Here is a 21755-nt window from a genome sequence, read left to right as displayed (position 1 = left end):
AACGCGGGTAAGAAATCCACTGTGTTTACATCCTACGGCGCTGCTGTCTGATAGGCTAAAGCCTATTAGAGGCGGTACAGGACAGAGCGCCGTCCTGTGCCGCCCGCTGTGAGCAGGAGAGGGAGGGAAGGAGAGGGAGGGGGAATAGTGCTGCGAAGGGGGGCTTTGAGGAGCCCCCCCCCTGCTCGGCCACACAGAGCAGCGGTGATCAGACCCCCCCAGCAGGACATCCCCCTAGTGGGGAAAAAAGGGGGGAAGTCTGATCGCCCTGCCTAAAACCTGATCTGTGCTGCGGGCTGGAGAGTCCACGCAGCACAGATCTGTGAAACATGGCCTGGTCCTTAAGTGGTTAAAGTCAAATCCGTGATCATGGCCAAGATCAAGGGTTCTACATGTAATCATGGCTAAAATTCCAGTCGAAATCGGAATTCCATTTCAAATCCGGGTCACGGCGTATCTGGATTTCGATACTGCCATGGCCAGATTTACTCGAATTCGTGATCAGGGGTATCCGAGCAACACTGCGGGGGACACCTATCTGTACTGGGGACACCCATGCCTAGCTATCTATACTGGGGATACCGCTGCCTGGCTATCTAAATGCGCCCGCGCCATGTAAAAATGCTCTGGTCCTTAAGGGGGGTTAGGAGGTTTAACAAAAGATGAAAATCCGTCTCCTAGGAGAAAACTTAAGCTAAAAAGTGAATTGTATATGGCTCTAGGGGCCATATGCAATTTACTTTTTCTCCTGAGTTTTCTACTAGGAGATAATTTTTCTCTTTAATTAAAAAATTTTTTTTAGCAATTTGCAATGGAAAAGTTCCAAAAAGTCGCTGAAAAGGTACCATCAAAATTATTTTGATTGATTGTTTGCTTGCTGGTGGTTGTAAAGGCATTTTTCTTGACAATTTTGAAAATATCACCAAGGAGAAAACTCAGGAGAAAAATTGGATTACAGTATGTATGGGCCAAGGTCTGTTTAGAAGTGAAATATTATCTCTCTTGTCAAAGTTTTTTGTCCATAATTTACTGAAGCTTTTCTGCACTGGAGAGCATTCAAGAACAAAAGCCATCCTGAAAACCTAGTGTGGCTTTAATAGAAAGCATCTGTTATTCGGTGTCACAAGCTTCCTACCAACACCGGGCTTTAAGTATAGTCAAGGCCCGTATACACAACGTGACTTTTTGTGCGATTTTTCCGACAACCAGTGATTCTTTTGTGCAATGAGCCATTTTTTCCACATTCTCGTGACATGGGTTTGGGATTCAATGAATGCTTGTGCCCGTAGTGTGTGGTCACGTGTTCCCGCAGTAGGATGATGTATCAGGGAACGCTTGTTCATCATGTAGCGTCGCTGTGAGGTCCCCCAATCCATCTTCTGGCATCTTCAGCTTAAGGGTTGCTAACAGGTAAGGGAATTATTGTTTGTGCTGTTGAATGTGTTTAATATACAGTATGCAGTTCACACTATGTTTGCTGCTTTGAAGTTAGACAGACTGGAGAGCAGACTCACGTTGGACAGGTCAAGGACTGCAATTATTTTCTGTGCACACCGGTTCATACTAACCCATTCTAAGGTACTTTGATTAGGTTTCTGTACAAAGTTAAACAACAGCAACAAAATCGTGCCAACATACCTGAAACATAACCACATATAAAATTGAGCCAACATACCTGAAACTCGCACTTTAGTTGAGAGGGCTCGTTAGGAGGGTCAATCTTCTTCATGTTATTGAGCGTCAGGGCTAGCTCAGCCATACTGATCTCTGTCTCACCAAACTGATTGTACTCCACCAATGATTTGTGTATGAAGATATACTGAGACTGGCAAAAATAAAATCAAGAAAGTTCAATAGGATACTGTATATACAGTATATATATATATATATATATATATATAGATAGATAGATAGATAGATAGATAGATAGATAGATAGATAGATAGATAGATAGACAAATATATACTGTGGTTTTTTTTAGCATTGATGTATTTCAATGACCAACTGTAGTGCTCACACATGGAGCAGGAGCTTCCTGCAGGAGGTATTGAAGATCTTCATAGCTGTAACTATTTAAAGGATTTACGAGCTGAATTGTTTAAAAAAAAGTTTAGTACCTGTCTCTATTTTGTATCCACGGAGGACTCCATCTGCACCCTCCGTTTACTTCCCCAGGTCCCTGCTCTGTTATAGGCTCCTCAGTCGGCTAACGACACCACCGCCTGGGTCGGGCTCTTATTCCACCAGTAAAATGGCCGCCAAAGCTTGCTGCGCAGTCCGCATAGACGCGAGTTCGGCTGTGCAGCTCTAGGGCTCCTCCCTACTTCCTCACTGCAGGCTGTCTCCTGTGCGTGGATCAGGGGAGGAGCACTAGCGCTGTGCAGCCGCATAGACATGCAGACTGCGAAGTCGTGGCAAGATCCGCGGCTATTTTACTGGTGGAATGAGAGCCCGACCCAAGCGGTGACCGGGGGGGCGGTAACAGAGCGGGGACACGGCGGAAGCAGGGCCGGCCCGCTCATGAGGCGGGATGAAACTTTTGCCTCAGGCGGCACATTTCTAGGGGCGGCATCCGCCCGTCGGTGGGTGCGGGGAGCCGGCCGCTGAGCTGGAGGGGTAGCGGGCAGGACGGGGGTATTGGGCCTAGCGGCGGGGAGGGGGGTCGGACCCCCCCTCCCTCGCCTGGGTCCCCCATCCTCCGCTCCCCTCCAGCCTTAAATAGATCAGAAGCGCTACTCGTAAGAGGCAGTGGGCGGGGAGGACTCACCTCTTCCTCGATCCAGCGTGTGCTCCACTGACGTCACTTCCTGCAACGCTGCCCACTGTATTGTAAGTGGACGGCGTTGCAGGAAGTGACGTCAGTGGAGCGCACGCTGGATCGAGCGAGGAAGAGGTGAGTCCTCCCCGCCCACTGCCTCTTACGAGTAGCGCTTCTGATCTATTTAAGGCTGGAGGGGAGCGGAGGACGGGGGACCCAGGCGAGGGAGGGGGGGCCGGCCCTGGGCGGAAGTAAATGGAGGACGCGGTTGGCGTCCTCCGTGGATACAAAATAAACACAGGTACTAAACTTTTGTTAAACAATTCAGCTCGTAAGTCCTTTAATGTCTTATTTTTTTTTTTAAATTCTGGAAGCAAATTGCTCGGCTGACCCACTGACACTAAAGCAGAATAGTGATGAGCACAAATCTTGCATAATCGTAATTCCAGAAAATTTGGAAAAAAATCTAAATTTTTTTTTGTTTGTGACCGTAATGCTGAACCGTAATTTTACATAATGGGCTTGATTCACTAAACCGTGTAACTCATATCACGGCTGTGCTAGCGGTTTCACGTGCGTTTTTGTGTGCAATGACAAATTGTCAAGCTTGCACACAAAAACGAGAAACTGCTAGCGCAGCCGTGATATGAGTTATCACGGTGTAGTGAATCAAGCCCAATCTTTGTATCATTTTTTGCTAACTTTAGTGGTTAATAACAAAGCCCCCATACAGCCTACCATTAGCAAAACTGCTGCGTATGTTAAAGGAAAAATGTTTTTTAAACTTCACAAAATTTTGCTGACTTTAAAAATCATTTTTCCTTTGAATTTTTAAAATCAATTTTCTCAAAATATACAAGGACTTTTTGACTTGTTCCCATTTAACCCACTTAACATACATAGCAATATGTATGTCTTTCTTTGCATAAACTCCCAATTCCTCAAGAGGAGCAATCAGAATCAATGTTTATGCTTCTCTAGTTTCGTGCAAGCCAGCAAAATCTGAGGTAGACAATGGAAGAGAGAGAGAGAGGGTACTCAAAATGTCTGGAAGGGGTTTGGAGGCGCCCAAGGTATAGCTAAGTTTAGATTTTAATATGCACATTTAGAGTCTAAATGTGCATATTAAAATCTAAACTACCCTCTCGAGAAATGTTCATTATTCTGAAATTCGATTGAAATAAGGTAAGATTTCTTACCTATATATAGTAATCTTAGCTATACCTTGGGCGCCTCCAAACCCCTTCCAGAAATTTATAGCGGTCTCCTATGCGGGAGTCCGCTTTAGTCTTGTATCCCAATAGAGTTAAAAGACTATATAATTTTTTCTTTGGAGCTGCGACCGTGACTTCTACCTCAGAGAGAAAGGCCGAGTGAGGACGGTCCTTCCTCACATGCGATTATCAGTGGTTGCTTGGAGTGCAACCCACACTTGTGAGTATATATACACCACCTCACATTTTTTCCATATAATCAGACGATATTGCACTATCGGGCTCCCGGTGTCCCTGTGTCTTTTTCTCGTACCAAAGATTGGTACTCAAAATGTGTATGTATCAATTTTCGCCAGCCGACCGAGGACAGATCACACCTTATGGATGTGCTGGTAATACCCTCATGGAGATTACAGCTGGAGAACTTTTGTCCCAAAAACGCTCCTGCTGTAATATCCATAAGGGTATTACCAGCACATCCTTAAGGTGAGATCTGTCTTCGGACAGCTGGCCAAATTGATATATACACATTTTGAGTGCTCTCTCTCCTTCTTTTCCATTGTCTACCTCATATCAATGTATGGGCAATTGCTCTTAACTGCTAAATTCCAAACTAAATTACAACAAATTGCAAATGGATTATGCAAAATCAAATGAATTTCCGAATCGTAATTAACTATGGCCGTAACTGCAAAATTGTACGTGAAATTTTATGTAACCGTAATTAGCAGATTATGATCATCACTAGTGCTGAAGGAACAGCTTTATGAGAGCAATGAGTCACCAACTACCAGTGCAAAATACGCAAGACAATAAAAATATTTTGGATGCGTCGCAATGTGATGACTTTGATTCTGTAAAAGTACTTTGCACTGGAGGTAAAGTGTTGGTCAGTTGGTTTCTTTGTTATTAGTATAACAATTGAGTGATCAAAAGATTTTCCTTGCAGAGAGCACAGCAAAGCAGCAAAACTAATACTTAAATCTAAAACTAACATTTTACTGTCCACTGAAAGGACCAGAGTGTCATATTAATTCATATTCACATGTATTTCTGCACTTACCTCTACTTGCACCATCAGACAGCGCTGGCGCCTCAACTGGACTACATAACCGTAAACATCCACTCTGCCTTCTGCTTCCAGACCTTCCAGCATGGCATCAATACTTATGTATGTCCCTGTGCGCCCAACTCCAGCACTAACAACAGAGTAAATAGGATAAACATTATTGCACCGCGCTCCACGGGGGCGTCACTAGGCTGCAAAATTTAGTGAAGCCCCATGATAAAATAAAATCTTCCTGAGTGTGACCCCCGGGCCCCCTTGATGAGAGCAGGACACTACTAGGGATGCCACAACATCAGAGGGCACCCACACATGCTTTAGAATTATATATATATATATATATATATATATATATATATATATATATATATATATATATATATATATATATATATATACACATTTTACAGTAGAATGGTGGCGTAGTGGTTAGCGCTCTTGCCTTGCAGCGCTGGGTCCCGGTTCGGATCCCAGCCAAGTCAACATCTGCAAGGAGTTTGTATGTTCTCCCCGTGTCTGCATGGGTTTCCTCTGGGTACTCCGATTTCCTCCCACATCCCCAAAAACATACTGATAGGTTAATTGGCTTCCCCCAAAATTGTCCCTAGACTACGATACATACACTGCACTAGACATATGACTATGGCAGGGATTAGATTGTGAGCTCCTGAGGGACAGTTAATGACAAGACAATATACTCTGTATAGCACTGTGGAAGATGTCGGCGCTATATAAATACTAAATAATAATAATAATTATATATATATATATATATACTTATTATATTATCTTTGCTATCCTGGAACCCTCTATTGGCCCATCACTTACCAATAAATCACAATTGCAGGTTTCTGAGGTTTCAGGGCACTCCAAAAAGATTGAAGCACCATCATATCCTGCTGTCAGCTATTGAAAAATATATATTTTATGCACCAGTTCAAGAAAATTAAAGATTGAAATTACCTGCAGTGAACTATTATTGGGCCACTGAAGAAATTGTTGAAAGCATTAACCCTCCGACGCAGTTTCAGCAACAGATTGGGGTCATCAGGCACACCATGATCTGGCCAGACGGTGAACTGGATGTGTGTAACATCTCGCTCTGCTTTCTCACGTTTCTGCACCAAAGACAAAGAAAACATTATTTTTCTATATATCTAGACAAGGCATTTGGTTAAATGATTATTAGAATAGGTTTAACACACTTTAAAAAACGCTGCAGTGGAGCCATCACATGCTCACTTGTGTGTGTGGGGACGGGGTTAGACTCTAACCTCAGTAGTGGGAAGACTCTGGATGATCCTTGTAGAGCCCACTGTTCCAGCACTGGGTCCTGCTTCATCTTTCAGCCATGCTCCAGCCATGGACAAGCATATCCAGACTGGGCATGCTCAAGTACGGTCCATAAAACCACTTGTGTATATGGCTTTCATCCTATATGTGTACGAGTGCTTCATTCGATTGGGCGTGCTCAAACCTTACGCATGCCCAGTCTAGACTTACACTCACCTAAAGGATTATTAGGAACACCTTCTCAATTTCTCATTAATGCTATTATCTAATCAACCAATCACATGGCAGTTGCTTCAATGCATTTAGGGATGTGGTCCTGGTCAAGACAATCTCCTGAACTCCAAACTGAATGTCAGAATGGGAAAGAAAGGTTATTTAAGCAATTTTGAGCATGGCATGGTTGTTGGTGCCAGACGGGTCACAATCTGCTCACTTACTGGGATTTTCACGCACAACCATTTCTAAGGTTTACAAAGAATGGTGTGAAAAGGGAAAAACATCTAGTATGTGGCAGTCCTGTGGGCGAAAATGCCTTGTTGATGCTAGAGGTCAGAGGAGAATGGGCCAACTGATTCAAGCTGATAGAAGAGCAACGTTGACTAAAATAACCACTTGTTACAACCGAGGTTTCAGCAAAGCATTTAGTGAAGCCACAACATGCACAACCTTGAGGTGGATGGGTTACAACAGCAGAAAACCCCACCAGGTACCACTCATCTCCACTACAAATAGGACAAAGAGGCTACAATTTGCACGAGCTCACCAAAATTGGGCAGTTGAAGACTGGAAAAATGTTGCCTGGTCTCGAGTCTCGATAGTCAGAGTCAGAATTTGGAGTAAACAGAATGAGAACATGGATCCATCAAGCCTTGTTACCACTGGCTGGTGGTGGTGTAATGGTGTGGGGGATGTTTTCTTGGCACACTTTAGGCCCCTTAGTGCCAATTGGGCATCGTTTAAATGCCACGGGATAACTGAGGATTGTTTCTGACCATGTCCATCCCTTCATGACCACCATGTACCCATCTTCTGAAGGCTACTTCCAGCAGGATAATGCACCATGTCACAAAGCTCGAATCATTTCAAATTGGTTTCTTGAAGATGACAATAAGTTCACTGTACTAAAATGGCCCCCACAGTCACCATATCTCAACCCAATAGAGCATCTTTGGGATGTGATGGAATGGGAGCTTCGTGCCCTGGATGTGCATCCCACAAGTCTCCATCAACTGCAAGATGCTATCCTATCAATATGGGCCAACATTTCTAAAGATTGCTTTCAGCACCTTGTTGAATCAATGCCATGTACAATTAAGGCACTTCTGAAAGCGAAAGGGTGTCAAACACTATATTAGTATGGTGTTTAGGTGAGTGTAGAGGGACCCTGAATTGGAACAGTGGGCTGAAGAAAGATACAGGAAGTGTAATAGATTGCGGAAAAGCCGCCGCGTGGACTGGCAGCAAGGCGGCTGGTTCCGCGTCCGGCTCAGCGGTTTGCACGCGGCAGCGTGCATCTGATGTGGCTGGGCCTGTTAGTGCACACAGATTGAGGAATACGCGCGCGCGCGCTGAGAGGCAGAACCTTTATGACAAACGAGGAGGGATCAGCTGACCAGGTTGGTCAGCTGATCTCAGAGCGGGCGGCTATTGGTTGATCAGCGCTGGGTGGCGCCAGGGAGTGCCACTCTATATATAGTTATTGCTGGTCAGTCTCAAGTTGTCTGCCCTTGCGAACATTTACGTGAAAGCACTCAGACCGTAGTCAGATCCCACAGTGTGTTAGAACCAGGAGGACCTGGGAATTCACACTGAGCCAGATTACTTCTGTGTTACCATTGTGTTATACTTCAGACTAGTTCCAGGGTGTTGAGACCACGGACCTCACACCCAAGACTAGGCATTGTTTGATATCTGTTATGACCTATTGCTTCCTGACTATCCTTCTGCTGTCTGATTCGGTACCTACGCATATCTGATTACCTGTTGCCAACCCTGCCTGTTCCTGGTTACCGAATCAGCCTTCTGTCTCTGTACTTTATCTGCCCGTGTGTTGCCGACCTAGCCTGCCTGACCTTGCGAGCTATTCCTCTCCATTGAGAGATTAGTCTCCAGTCCTGCTTGTGACACCCACCCTGCAGATCACCAATAATCAGATTCTCTCTGTGAGCTGACACCGATCGTTACAGGAAGCCTTTGGACCATGTAGTATCTAGCTTTTTTTTTATTCGCCTCAGGTACTCTTTAAAAGAAATTGAAGAAAAATCAGCAACTTGAAAATGTTGTTTTTGTTCTGTCAGTGAAGATTGCCCTTTTCTTTCATATCTTATAACTATAACTTACATGACTGATATGGAGTTTCCGAGTGATGTAATCAGGAAAGAATTTCTCCTCTGTGCATTTCACCATAATGTCCCCATACTCCACCGATTCCTCATCTTCTGATGGCCAGTACTGGGCACACTTGTTCTGCAGTTCAACACAACAGATATATGAACATTTGCATTGCTTTTTACAAGTATGGAGTAGAATAAACTATTTTAGAGGCAACTACCTTATTACTGCATATTATTAGTAAAAGGCAAAGCCATCAGCTACTAGAATTGTAGCATCTTACCAGGAGAAACAGGCAGTGAAGCATTTACCAGTTCTCCTCTGGCTTCAGTGTAATCCTGATATATACAGTGACAGTGACGTGGCCCTCTCCCACCCAATGCCTGTATGCAGCATAAGTGAGTATTCTGTAAACTTGCCTATACAGTATAGTATAGCATTGTAAAATTGCATGTAGACATAATGTAGGCATATCTCTAAGGCAGGGAACACACTTGACAGTTTTCGTGTGCGTTTTCTGCACAGAAAAACTGAGAATTCATGTTAATCAATGGGCTAGTACACACTTAATATGTTGTTCGCGCGCAGAAAAAAAACTGACATTCTGCATCATGATTCTGCACATTTTGTCAGTTTTCTCTATCAATTACATCAGCTGCTGTAAAAAAACGCACGCGTTTTCCTGCATAGAAACACACTTGGTGTGCAGAAAAAGTATGCAGGAAAACGCGCGCAGAAAACTGTAAGACAAGTGTGAAGTAACAAGGTATTCAATGTTGATTTGTACTTTTTGGTGACGCGTTCAGTAGCCAGACTGACATTTTTTTTATAGTAGACATACTGAATTTGGGCAAATTTGCACCTACTTCCACCTGCTATTCTCTGATCCATATAGTATTGGCTGAGGGCTTGTGGGGTTAGGGGAAAGGTACTTCTCACTTCACTTATGATTTACATTCAGCATAAATATGTCCAGTTCATTCATTTGGAAGGTTTTCCATCTCATGCACTGATATCTAATGCCTGTTTCAGCTGTGGGTCTTGTTTTGTATGTGTTTCAGTTTCCAAAACATTTCAGAGCCCTTTCACACCGAGGCAATGCGGTCTGGTATTTTTACCGCACCCCACTGCCGTGCAATGAAAGTCTATGGAGACTTTCATACTGTGATGTGACGGCGCGACGGAAGTGACGTTTTTGACGCCTCCAGCTGCGATCTGCATCAGCCTGAAAGTCATTTTACTCTATGGGGACAAGCAGATTTAAAAAAAATGACAGATGCAATGTCACGGTGCGCTTGCACGGAAGTGTATTTAAACCATTTCAGTGGCCTGGATGTGATTGTCACGTCCAGGCGGCTGCTGTAGCGCTGCTGCACGCTCCTGCGCCCTCGCACTCCCGTGTTGCCCCTGTTAGCCTGGAGATTAATGAATGGGAACATAGTTCCTATTCATTGATCTAAGTCCCCGGTAGAAAGGCCGACGGCTTCTTATCAGAAGTTGCCATCTTTCTAATGAAAAAAACGTTTCCCGTCCCTCTTATTCTTCCTGGAAGCGAGTGTGCACGCTTTCAGGACTAAAAAAAAAATGTTTTGACTGTGGCCATCTTGTGGTCAAATAGTAAAACTACATTTACATACATTTTTTTATGAAATAAACACACATTATTACAATTAAAATTAACTGTTTACCTCCCACACCAAAAATTACTCAAAGAAAATTTTTAATGAAAAAACAAATTACAATAAAAAAAAAAAGAAAAAAAAAAAAAAGAAAAAAGAATAGTTACCTAAGGGTTTGAATTTTTTTAATATGCCTTTGAAGAGGGTATATTACGAACATTTTTTAAATGATAAGCTTGTAAATAGTGATGGACACAAAAACGGGCACCTGTACTAGCTAGGCTAGTGCTAGCTAAAGCTTTTACATGCATGTGATCTGTTAAATTTATACTGGGGGACTCCTGGGGCCAGCGAGCGGTATGCCGGACACAGTGTCGGGCATACCGCTAAGGAGGTTAAAGCTATAATGGCCGAAAACTGAGAAATCATTTTTCCCATTTTTTCTTAATATTCCTGTTAAAATGCATTCAGAAAAAAATAATTCTTAGCAAAATGTACCACCCAGAGAAAGCCTAATTGGTAGTGTAAAAAACAAGATATAGATCACTTAACTTTGATAAGCAGTAACAAAGTTATTGGCGAATGAATGGGAGGTGAAAATTGCTTGGATGCATAAGGTGAAAAATACCCTCGGGCTGAAATGGTTAACAATATGCTTCTGTGCAAATGTTAACTTCCTCATACCCGAGGCAGGAAGTGACGGCAAGTGCGCGTCACGTGCGCATCGTTTACTGCTTGGCCGGCGGCCAGACAGGGAACACTGTGCAATAGCGTGGTGTTCCCTAAAGGCCTGTTTTTGACGGTGCGGTGCACCGCATCGGTGACGCTGGTTTCTGGTGTGAAAACAGCCTCAAGGAAATTGATATAATGCTATTCATAGATATGAAAATATCAAATGATGTGTGGAAGTTCTTTAATATTTTTCAACCCACTTTTCATACACATTGTAATTAAATTGAAATTATTTTATAAAGAAATACATAGTGATGTATATATGACTAACATATATGTTAGAAGATGTTGCAGCCGATGTCATACCGCCAGTAAGTTGAACGAAATTTGTTTTGGAAACTTATGGTGATTAGTCAGCCCTAACAGTATTCGTGTACATGAAAAAAGGGCACCCAGAAAAGCCTATTGTAGAATAACGGTAAATTTACTGATATTTTACTCTTAGAACGCAAATTACAATAGTCAAATTTTAGTAATAAATACCAATACTTTACTATAGCTAAACCTAACCCTATGCTCACACTGTACCCTTCGTCTACTGCTACTAATGCCTAACCTTTACCACCTCCCACGACTAACCTTAAAAGCCCCCCACCAACCTTAACCTTAACTGCACCCTGTCACTAATCCCCCCCCCCCCCCAAAAAAAAAAGAAACATTGTCGGGAGCTGCCACAGGTGCCCATTGAAATATCAGCAATTGGGGGTAATTTGGGCACCCGCAAAGCAAAATACAGCTACAAATAACGGGTGCTCTCTAGCATCCACCCAAACTTCCTGCTTCCCCTTCCTGCCCTCCAAACATTATGTGTGCTCCTATCAGGAGGAAAGTCTTTGTATTAAAAGCTTAGGGTATTTCCTCCCAATATAACTTACCAAAGTAAGAAAAAAGATAACATACTGTTTACTGAACAATGACAGAATGTGGACTACTGTTTTCACCTGCCCCTAACATTTCTAACTCTGTTTCTATATAAAAAAAAAGGCTTTGTCTGAGAAGAGAAGGCTGACCAGGCTGGTGGGAGATCCTGTGCTCTCTTCAGGAGCAGCACTCTATATTTGAGGCAGTAAAATTAACTGACATTGGGTAAGTTGGAGATGTAGTTCAGTTGCCCCTTCAAAACAACACAAAATGTATTTTTTCTTGTTTTTTTAAACTACAGCAATGAACTAAAGTCACAGTCTGAATTCATCTTTTACTAAACAGTGTTGGTTCCAGTTTCAGTGGGGCCCCTGGGAAAAAGTAATGGCAGGGGACTTTGTTACTGGTAAATACCATCAGGGTATCCCAAGAATGACTGAGCCCCCTCCCAATCTTCATCCTTGCAGGAGCGCCTCTTCTTAGCAACCTGGCGCATGTTATTAGTAATATGTGCTGCGTAATGTGTTGTTGCTTTATAAATACAATAAATAAAAAATAAATGCCGCCACGTTACTGAGAAGATGTAGCGAGCAAAAATTAAGAAAGGAACACATAGAATAATGAAGGAGCAAGCTAGAAGGGACAAGTGAGTCGCTACACTGCTGAAAACTCTGAAGGGGCCCTGGGGGACCACGATAAAGTTGGGGGATTGAGGGAGAGTTGGCAGCTGGCTCGGGGTGCTGAGGCAATTGCCCAGTTTGCCCCTATGGGAGTGCTGGCCCTGCTACTAAAAAAGCTTTATTCAGTCACATCTTTAGAAACGAACAGATGAGCAAGCAAATTGGCAGAATAAAAGCAGTATTGCTTGGTGATTCACAGGAGTCTGCATCCACCAGTCAGTTTCCGCTGCAATTGATCATGCCCCTAACATTATTGCCAGCCTGGAGTGCACTCGAGGTGTCAGCATACATAATAAACTGGTTCAAAAACCATTCACAATATAGCTATATTTGGATATAGATAAAATATGAAATCTACAGTCATGTGCAGCATTTAGGCTGCCCTGGATTTATCATAAGCAGGCTCCTGTTCTATTATGACCAAGATGCAAACATTTGATGCCTAACAGCATCATACAAATTGTTGTTTTGTTAACCCCATACTGGTTTGGCGCATCATTTTTGCTCTTCAATGTCCTCCCGCAACTTTGTTGTTTTTCCCCCAAAAAAATGATAATAGTAACCTACCCGATTCCCTTCTTCACAACGAGTCACCATCACAATAATTGTTGATTTCTGTTCCCAGATCATTCTCCAAAAATCATTCATAGTTTCCTCCTTAGGCCCTGTAAATCATTTTTCACTGTATTATCAAAACACAGTAACAATGCCCAACCTTACTACTCAATATACAGAGATAAAATGACAGTTTAAGTATTTAAAGAGACACTAAAGTGAAAAAAAAAATATGATATAGTGAATTGGTTGTGTACTATGAATAATTACTAGAAGATTAGCAGCAAAGAAAATATTCTCATATTTTTATGTTCAGGTATATAGTGTTTTTTCTAACATTGCATCATTCTATAATATGTGCAGATTACACAGCACTCAGCATTCAAAATGAGTCTTTCAGAGCAGTCTGAAGTAATGACCTCTCCTCTAGCAGAACAAAAGTAAATAGTCCAGGAACAGTTGAGATAATAAAAGTCACATAACAGCCCTCTCCACGACTAAGGCCCAGTGCACACCGAGCGGTTTTTGGAGCGATCCGCCGGCCGCATCCGCCTCTAAAAACGCTTGTCTAATGTATTGCAATGGGATGGTGCACACCGGCGGTTTGCGTTTTTTGCCAAGCCGCAAATGCGCCTCCTGCTGCGCGTTTGCGGTTTTCGGAAGCGTTTCGTCCTCAATGTAAAGTATAGGAAAACCGCAAACCGCTCTGAAAAACGCTAGTTCAGAGCAGTTTGCCAGGCATTTTTGTTACAGTAGCTGTTCTGTAACAGCTTTTACTGTAACAATATGTGTAATCTGCTACACAAAAACGCACGCAAAACCGCTAGGTATGTTTAGAAAACCTCTCTAAACATACCTAGAATCGCTCTGAAATCAGCTCCCAAAACCGCTAGCGTATTGCGGATCTGCTAGCGGTTTTGGTGTGCACTGGGCCTAAGGCCTGGTGCACACCAGAGGCGTTTTTCTGAGCGTTTTTGAGTTTTTAAATCTGCTGCTAATGTTATCCTATGTGTCTGTGCACACTGGAGCAATGAGGTTTTGTAAAAAAACCCATAGCATTACATTGGGAAGAGCTTTTGAAACCTCTAAAAGATCTTCCCAATGTAATGCTATGGGTTTTTTTTAGAAAACCTCATTGCTCCAGTGTGCACAGACACATATGATAACATTAGCAGCAGATTTAAACACTCAAAACGCTCAGAAAAACTCCTCTGGTGTGCACCAGGCCTAACTTAGTCGGGGGGAGCTTAATGGCTTGTTTGCATAGAGATAACAACTGGAGTTTCTCAACTCTTCCTGTACTGGAAACAATTACACTGATGTATCTGATCTTAATGTTTTATTTCTTAGCTGTGCTACACATACAAATCATAATATCATCATTTTTTTTTCGCTTCAGTGTCTCTTTAAAATCATATATAGAAACTTAAATTGTAACTCCAGTAACAAAAATAGGACAAGACAGCATTCAGTCTGGACAGGCTGAAATTCAATAGACTATTATTACATTGTTTTCAATAGATATGGCCATTGTTGTCCAAAAGCTGCTGCATCTGTGTTGGATTATTTGATCACATCGCTCATCTTATGGTGCACTAAAGTGTGCCAAAGTAAAACCTTTATAGGCTGCCTGATGTGATTGTGGTACATAATCCTTTGAGAAGAAGAAGAATTCTGCTTACTTCGCCCAAGCCGGAACTCTTATATACTGTAAAGATAACCCCCAAAAAGCAGTTTAGCGGGCAAAGCTCACCAGATTATTTTGGCATGCAAAAATATTTCGATGACAAATGAGCAAATATGTCAAACTCATTTTTAACATTTTTTGAGAAAATACTATATTTTTGTGAATTGTTTCACCAAACTGTACACAAATATCTTTTTGTTATGGATTTGCGAATATACGTTTGTCACCAATGGCCTTCTTATGGGCTCAAAATACGTTCACATAAATCGAATGCTTTTGCTATGGGCTTAGAAAAATACATTTGTGTAAAACAAATGGATTTTTTTGCCTCATTGTGCATTAAGTCTGCAAATTCAGGTAAATCTTGCCATAAACAAATTTACTGTTTTGAGGTAAAAATGCATTCATAAGGTTCCTGGGGGTGGGGAAAGTGGGGCACGCGCTAGAATTACCTTGTGCAGCAATGTATTTCCTTGGCTCTTTAAAACCCTGAATAAAAACAAAATAACATATACCATTATTGACATGTGTTTAAAGTGAATCTGAAGACACAGCTGTCGCAGATCTGGCCTACTACAACACATCTTTGTTATGTGTGGAAGAGCTCACCCACACTCAATCTATGACACCTGTACAAGTTGTGAGCGCAGGTGGGGAATGGGGGGGAATTGGTTGAGTGGTGCATGGTTTGTGTGGTGTTAAAAATTAACATATCAGAGTTGATATGCAGTGATGAAGTATATCACACTAAGGGACATGAAGAGCCAGAGCTTTAGTGTCCCAGGTGCATTTTGAAGTTAATCTATGCATAGGTGACTGCAGACATATCAATAAACATAAAAAACACACAAATATGTCAGGAGGAAAGTTGAAATGAACCCCGGTCACCACTGGTACGCACATTAATGTAGCTGGCATTGATATAGTCTGATCCAGTCTCTCCGTGTATCTCCGACAGGACCACACGATTGTCATCATCTGTAACAGCGCCAAGTGTCAGAAGTAAGTAACAGACAAATATAGCTATGTCTTCCACAGTGCAAGCCAACATTTTTTACTTTTGGTTTAAATGACCTGTGTACTTACAAGGCAAAATATCGATGTAGCGGTTTTTAGGCTGGTTGCAGGGTTTCCTTGCTTCTTTAATAGAAAATTTACTGAACACTCGGGGAATACTCTGAAAGAACAACAAATACCTTGTAATATACCTTCTAGAAGGGTCACCGAAGAGGCATTGGAAAAAGGGATGCTAAAGATGTGTTTGTGTTCCTCTCTTTACTCTCCTGCCATATGTATCATTTATCTGCTTCATTAACAGCACAGCCAGGAAACTCCATCCCTGGAGTGATTCCTATAACTGCCAGGTAGGCCGCCATGCAAAGATAAAGATTTCAGGTTCTGTAGCTGTTTGCTTCTCATGCTGGGAATACACTACGAGATGTTTCAGCAGATTTACTGTCCAATCGATTTTCCGATCGTTTTTACAATCAGTTTTCTTATCGATTTCCATTCACTTCTATGAGAAATCAATCAGAGAAACAATCGAAAATCAGATTGGACATCGGAAATTATCTATGGAACCATCTATCTGCCCAAAAAATATCATGGTGTATTCCCAGCATAAGAGGAATACTTTAAAAATAATTAGGTTCACAGCTAAATGGTCACCTTAAAGAGGAACTGTCGCAAAAATCTTAACATTTAAAACACATACAAATAAGAAGTACATTTCTTCCAGAGTAAAATGATCCATAAATTACTTTTCTCCTATGTTGCTGTCACTTACAGTAGGTAGTAGAAATCTGACATTACCGACAGGTCATTACCGACAGGTTTTGGGCTAGTCCATCTCTCCATAGGGGATTCTCAGCATGCCCTTTATATAGACATTCCCTGAAAAAGATTTATACACAGTTGCTAGCCAGCCTCCCTGCACACTATTTTGGCAGTTGGCCAGAGCAACTGCCATTTACTAAGTGCTTTTAAAAATAAAGAAAACCCTGAGAACCCCCCTATGAGAAGATGAACTAGTCCAAAATCTGCCCCTAATGTCAGATTTCTACTAAGTACTGTAACATAGGAGAAAAGTAATTGATGGCTCGTTTTACTCTGGGAGAAATACTTTTTATTTGTATGTGTTTTAAATTTTAAGATTTTCGCAACAGTTCCTCTTTAATTATATTACCTGCATCCTGATGGATCACTCCAGTACCGATTAATCCTTAATTAAACCAGATTCATCCCTTTCAATTTTTTTATTCTATTCTTCTCCTCCATTACTTTTTTCTCCTCCCTATAAAATTTCAGTCCGGTTAGCTTAAATAGACTGTGATGAGAATATATCTCAAAAATGGGAGCAGAATAATTAAGTTTACTGAACACATTCTTAGGTTGGTAACCAGTTCCGAGCTTCCTATTACTATAAGGCATATTTATCTGAACAAGTGTCTCAAGGTCATCGGCATCCCCATCCTCTGCAACTGCGCCTTGTAATTGAAATATTATGTGGGCATATTTGGGCTCAGCGCTAGAAGCGACATTGCCGAATCTAGTCTGGCAAGGCATCAGGCTATGTGGATCAAAGTGTCAGTCATGTCAGTCAAAATCTGACACTTTGATGCTTGTTGGCACCACTCTGTACCCCATAATATTGTAATTACGCTGGCACGTGTGCAATGGGTCAGAGTTACAGCAACGGGACGGGAGCCAGCATCGGCCCTTCCCTCCTCTGGCGTGAGGAGGTAGAAACCCTATTGGCTCCCCGACGCAAAGCACTCCCACCATGACGAAGGGGACATGGGAGACCATTTAATTGGAATGGTAAGGGATGACCCCTGCAAATTATTGCGCTGAACTGAATAAATTGCCTTTTTTCAGCACAGGTGGCATTTCACTTTAAGGACCTGTTTCCACTACACGCAGATTGGTTGCAGAATGGAAGCAGAAAAACTGACTCCAATGAATGCCTATGGGCCTGTTTCCACTAAACGCGATTTTTCTGATGCAGATTTCCATAGGCATTCATTGGAGTCAGTTTTTCTGCATCCATTCTGCATTCAATCTGCGTGTAGTGGAAACAGGCCCCAAGTAACATAAAAGTAATGAAATGCAATGGTATTAGTTTTCTTTTCAAATGCATGCCTAAACCTTTGTACATTTTTACATTACAGAAATGAACCAGGAGTTCTGGACTCCTTGTTTGGAGTTGTTACCAGCACAAAAATAATTTACAGAGGGAATTTAACCATGTAGAAACAATGGAAATAAATAATAACTGCATTATTCATGAAGACATTAGCACAGACTCTGCTACTTTATCATCAATATAATCTCAGTGTAATGGTTTATGTTGTGCATTCTTGGTTTGTAGTGTATTTAAAAAATGGCGGAAAATAATGCATTATTGATCACAAACATTTTAATACATGCAGTAACCAACATACTCCACAGTACATGGTAAGAAACAAACATGGGATACATAATGATACAGACAATGATATAGATACAATATAGAGGTCACATCCTATATAATAATCCTCCTGTGTCCCTGCGTCATGGTTTTCAGTTTGTCCGTCCATCCCTAGCTTTTTTGTACGGAGCATGTGCGCAGCCAGGGCAGATAGGACACAGGGCCGGATCTGACAGTTTGCTGTGTGTGGTTCACAGAGGTTCTCATTGTATTGTGGGAAATAACAGCTTTTTCCAACTGCCAAGCAAACAGCTCCCTGTGTGCATATACTTCAGACAGTGGTGGGGAACGAGCAAGCGGGACGCGTATGTGCGCACATTGCGGGGGGTAGCGGCTGTAACATAGGGCCCGTTTTTTTTAGCGGGCGGGCCTTTTTACTATTTACTACATACTACAGAATTAGTAGACATCAAGACACAAAAAGAATAAGAGAACCTTGCCATTGCAAGCTTGTACTCTAAATGAAAGGGAAGGAAACAAGAAGTGGGGTAATATGTCTACCTAAGCCATGTGTTTTAAAGTTATATTTAGTAAAGCGTACAACTTGGCCACAAGTTGAAGGAGATTTAAGAATGGCCTAAGTAAAAATGTATGATTGAGTTGAGTTTTGAGGGAGCACTTAATCATTTCAAAGATTGGAGAGTGATGGATCTATTTTGGAAGGGGATTCCAGAGGAGGAGTGAGCCTCTTCTTGAGAAATCTTGTATATGTGAATGCAAGGAAGCTATTCTAGAGTCTTCTTGCACTGTATTTAAAGTGGACATTCACTCACAGATTATGAAAGCTGCCATTGCTGACCTGGTTAAAAAAAATCCTGGATATCATGTTGATCTCCCAGCTTCTTTGGTTTTAGTCGTACACCTACAATAATCATGTGCTAATGTAGTACCAGGTCAGTACTCTGAAAACACCTGGCCCGCATATTCATTATATGTTAATCACTCAGAAAGTATTTAGGATCCTTCATAAGTTTTCTGTATAAATCCACTTTAAAGGGTACCAGCCTACTGTAAATTCCTGAGCGTGAAATCAGAATTGCCTTTCATTTAAAAAAAAAATGGAAAGTAAATATTTTTAGCTGAGAAACATTAAGTTGAAGGCCTTATTTTTATAACGTACCTATACAGAAAATGCCATTATTGCACCACACTGGTAGTGATGTAGCGAACATGAAATTTTTGGTTCCCAAACACAAATTTTCCGCAAAAGTTTGTGAACAGGCCCCTTGAAACAGTTGTTTCAAGGGGCCTAACACATTGACTGTGGCATGGCAGAGGGGGATCCATGGCAAAAGTCCCACCAAAAATTACGTAGTTGAAGCTAAGTCATGTTTTAATCTCTAAAGGGCAGAAATCACAGTGCATTCCTACATTTGTGGAATTAAGTGCTTTAAAATGTCCGGCGTGCATACCCCGCAATAAGGTAGTATAAGGGTTATGCCCGGCTCACACTGACAGATGAAACACCGTGTTTACCGCACCGCAAAAAAAAGCTTTTAAAGCTTTAGTGATAACGTCAGGTGAGCAAATAATTTTTACTAGTTGACAGCTCCAGGACATAAATGTCACGGGGCCGGAGTAAGCTCAGACACAGGTGGAACCGGCGGGGCCGGGGCACCAGACGCGGCAGCAGCAAGGCGGAACCCCAGGCAGCCATTACCAAGGGACAACTACCCCAAACGCACAGGGAATCGATAGGAGGGGTAAGCACTCCGGTTAATCCGGTGATTAATATTTCTACTTACTCCTTAACACAGTCGGAACTGGCAGTACTCAGTAAGGGATTTGGCTTTGTTCCCACAACTGCTGGAGATTTGTTTAATTGGGAAGTTGACTTTTTCAAATTCATCAGGTCACTTAAATTAAAAATGACATTCTGTGACCAGTCGGATCTTGAGAGGGGAGTGTTCTTTAAGAGAAGTAACTGGATGCCAGATATAGTGAACCCCTCTGTTGATTTGTTTGAAGGGGCTGTTTTGCATGAAGTGCGGGAACTGTGGGGCCGCTTTGACCATAAACAGAAAAGGTCATTACATCATAATCTAACTGTGTTAGAACATGAAGCATTGAGAAGCTTACAGCAGAATGAGGATGTCATGATCATTAAAGCAGACAAGGGGGGTGCCACGGTAGTGATGGATAGGTCACAGTATATCCAGGACGCTAGACAACAACTTAATCATCCAGGTCACTATGATCAATGCGATAGAGATCCTACTGTTGAGATAAAACGCAAAGTTGACATGTTGGTTCGGCAGGGGATAGAGGACGAGATCCTTGACAGCCAGACCGCATCTTTTCTTACTACAGAAAATCCACAGATACCGATTTTGTATCTGTTACCTAAAATTCACAAAAATCTGGATAACCCTCCCGGGCGTCCGATTGTGTCTGGTATAGGGTCCGTCCTCTATCCTCTGGCGAAATATGTGGACCATCACTTACAAAGTTTGGTGACAAAAATTGAGACGTGTTTGATCGACACAAATGATTTGTTGAGCAGACTGGAGAAGCTGGGGCCGCTCCCGGAAAACCTTTTGCTATGCTCGTTGGATGTACAAAGCCTGTTCACGTCTATCCCGCATGATGAGGGGATGCAACGTGTTGAGGAGAAGTTGTTGGAAACGACACTTCCCAATAGGCTAATATTTTTTCTCCTGGACGCACTAGATTTGGTGTTGCGTTCCAATTATTTTCGTTTTTTGGATGAATTTTTTATCCAACGACAGGGCACGAGCATGGGTTCGCCGGTAGCCCCCTCTTTTGCTAATCTTTTCCTCACTGATCTGGAGAACACAATGTTCATCAATCACCCAAAGTATAAAAACCACATTAAATCGTTTTTTCGTTTTGTGGACGACGTCCTGATACTTTGGGATGGTCCCCAGACTCTGTTTGAACTGATGGTGGAGGAAGCCAATCAGGCCCACCCTACCATAAAGTTCACAGCCGAGTGTTCGAAAGAAAGAATTAATTATCTAGACGTGGCGATTTTTGTCGAGAACGGGGAATTGCGGACAAGATTGTTTCAGAAACCTACAGAGCGGAATAATTTACTCCGCACTGACAGTTTCCATCCGGCTTCAGTGAAAAGGGGTATTCCCAAAGGACAATTTTTGCGGGCGCGTCACATTTCGTCGCGGGTCGAGGATTATGATGCTGCTTCGGAACAATTGATTTCTAAAATGGTGGAAAAAGGTTTTGATGAGCAGGTGCTAAGAAAGATCAGTGGGTAAGTAAGAGTCATGGATAGGCAATCATTGATGAAAACGAAGGTCAAGCGCACTTCGTCTAGAGTGCCCTTTGTCTGCGACTTCTGTCCTTTGTCTGAGCGAATCCGGTCTGTGGTACGCAAATTCTGGCCGATCCTGGGCCAAGACAAAGAATATGGCAAATTGTTCATGGATCCGCCGGTCTTTGCGTATCGCAGGGGCAGGACGATAAAAAATTGGGTAACCAAACCCGACATCAGGAAGAGGCAAGTTGATCA

The 21755-nt window shown here is 42.2% G+C and overlaps 1 protein-coding gene across 3 annotated transcripts in view; it reads right to left on the bottom strand.

Moving 5' to 3' along the window:
* PTPRC (protein tyrosine phosphatase receptor type C) overlaps window positions 1–21755 on the bottom strand; it is a 414848-nt gene that overhangs the window by 21388 nt on the left and 371705 nt on the right. For all 3 annotated transcript variants that reach the window (XM_068240076.1, XM_068240078.1, XM_068240079.1), the window contains 8 exons: window positions 15883–15973; window positions 15698–15774; window positions 15249–15285; window positions 13122–13219; window positions 8672–8797; window positions 6002–6156; window positions 5036–5171; window positions 1676–1825 (listed from right to left, as the gene is read on the bottom strand). In XM_068240076.1, coding sequence (XP_068096177.1) covers window positions 1676–1825; window positions 5036–5171; window positions 6002–6156; window positions 8672–8797; window positions 13122–13219; window positions 15249–15285; window positions 15698–15774; window positions 15883–15973 — 870 coding nt within the window. The remainder of the gene's footprint in view (window positions 1–1675; window positions 1826–5035; window positions 5172–6001; window positions 6157–8671; window positions 8798–13121; window positions 13220–15248; window positions 15286–15697; window positions 15775–15882; window positions 15974–21755) is intronic.

This window comes from Hyperolius riggenbachi, chromosome 6 (assembly GCF_040937935.1).
Source record: "Hyperolius riggenbachi isolate aHypRig1 chromosome 6, aHypRig1.pri, whole genome shotgun sequence".
Lineage (NCBI taxonomy): Eukaryota > Metazoa > Chordata > Amphibia > Anura > Hyperoliidae > Hyperolius > Hyperolius riggenbachi.
This window is presented reverse-complemented; position numbering and strand designations above follow the sequence as displayed.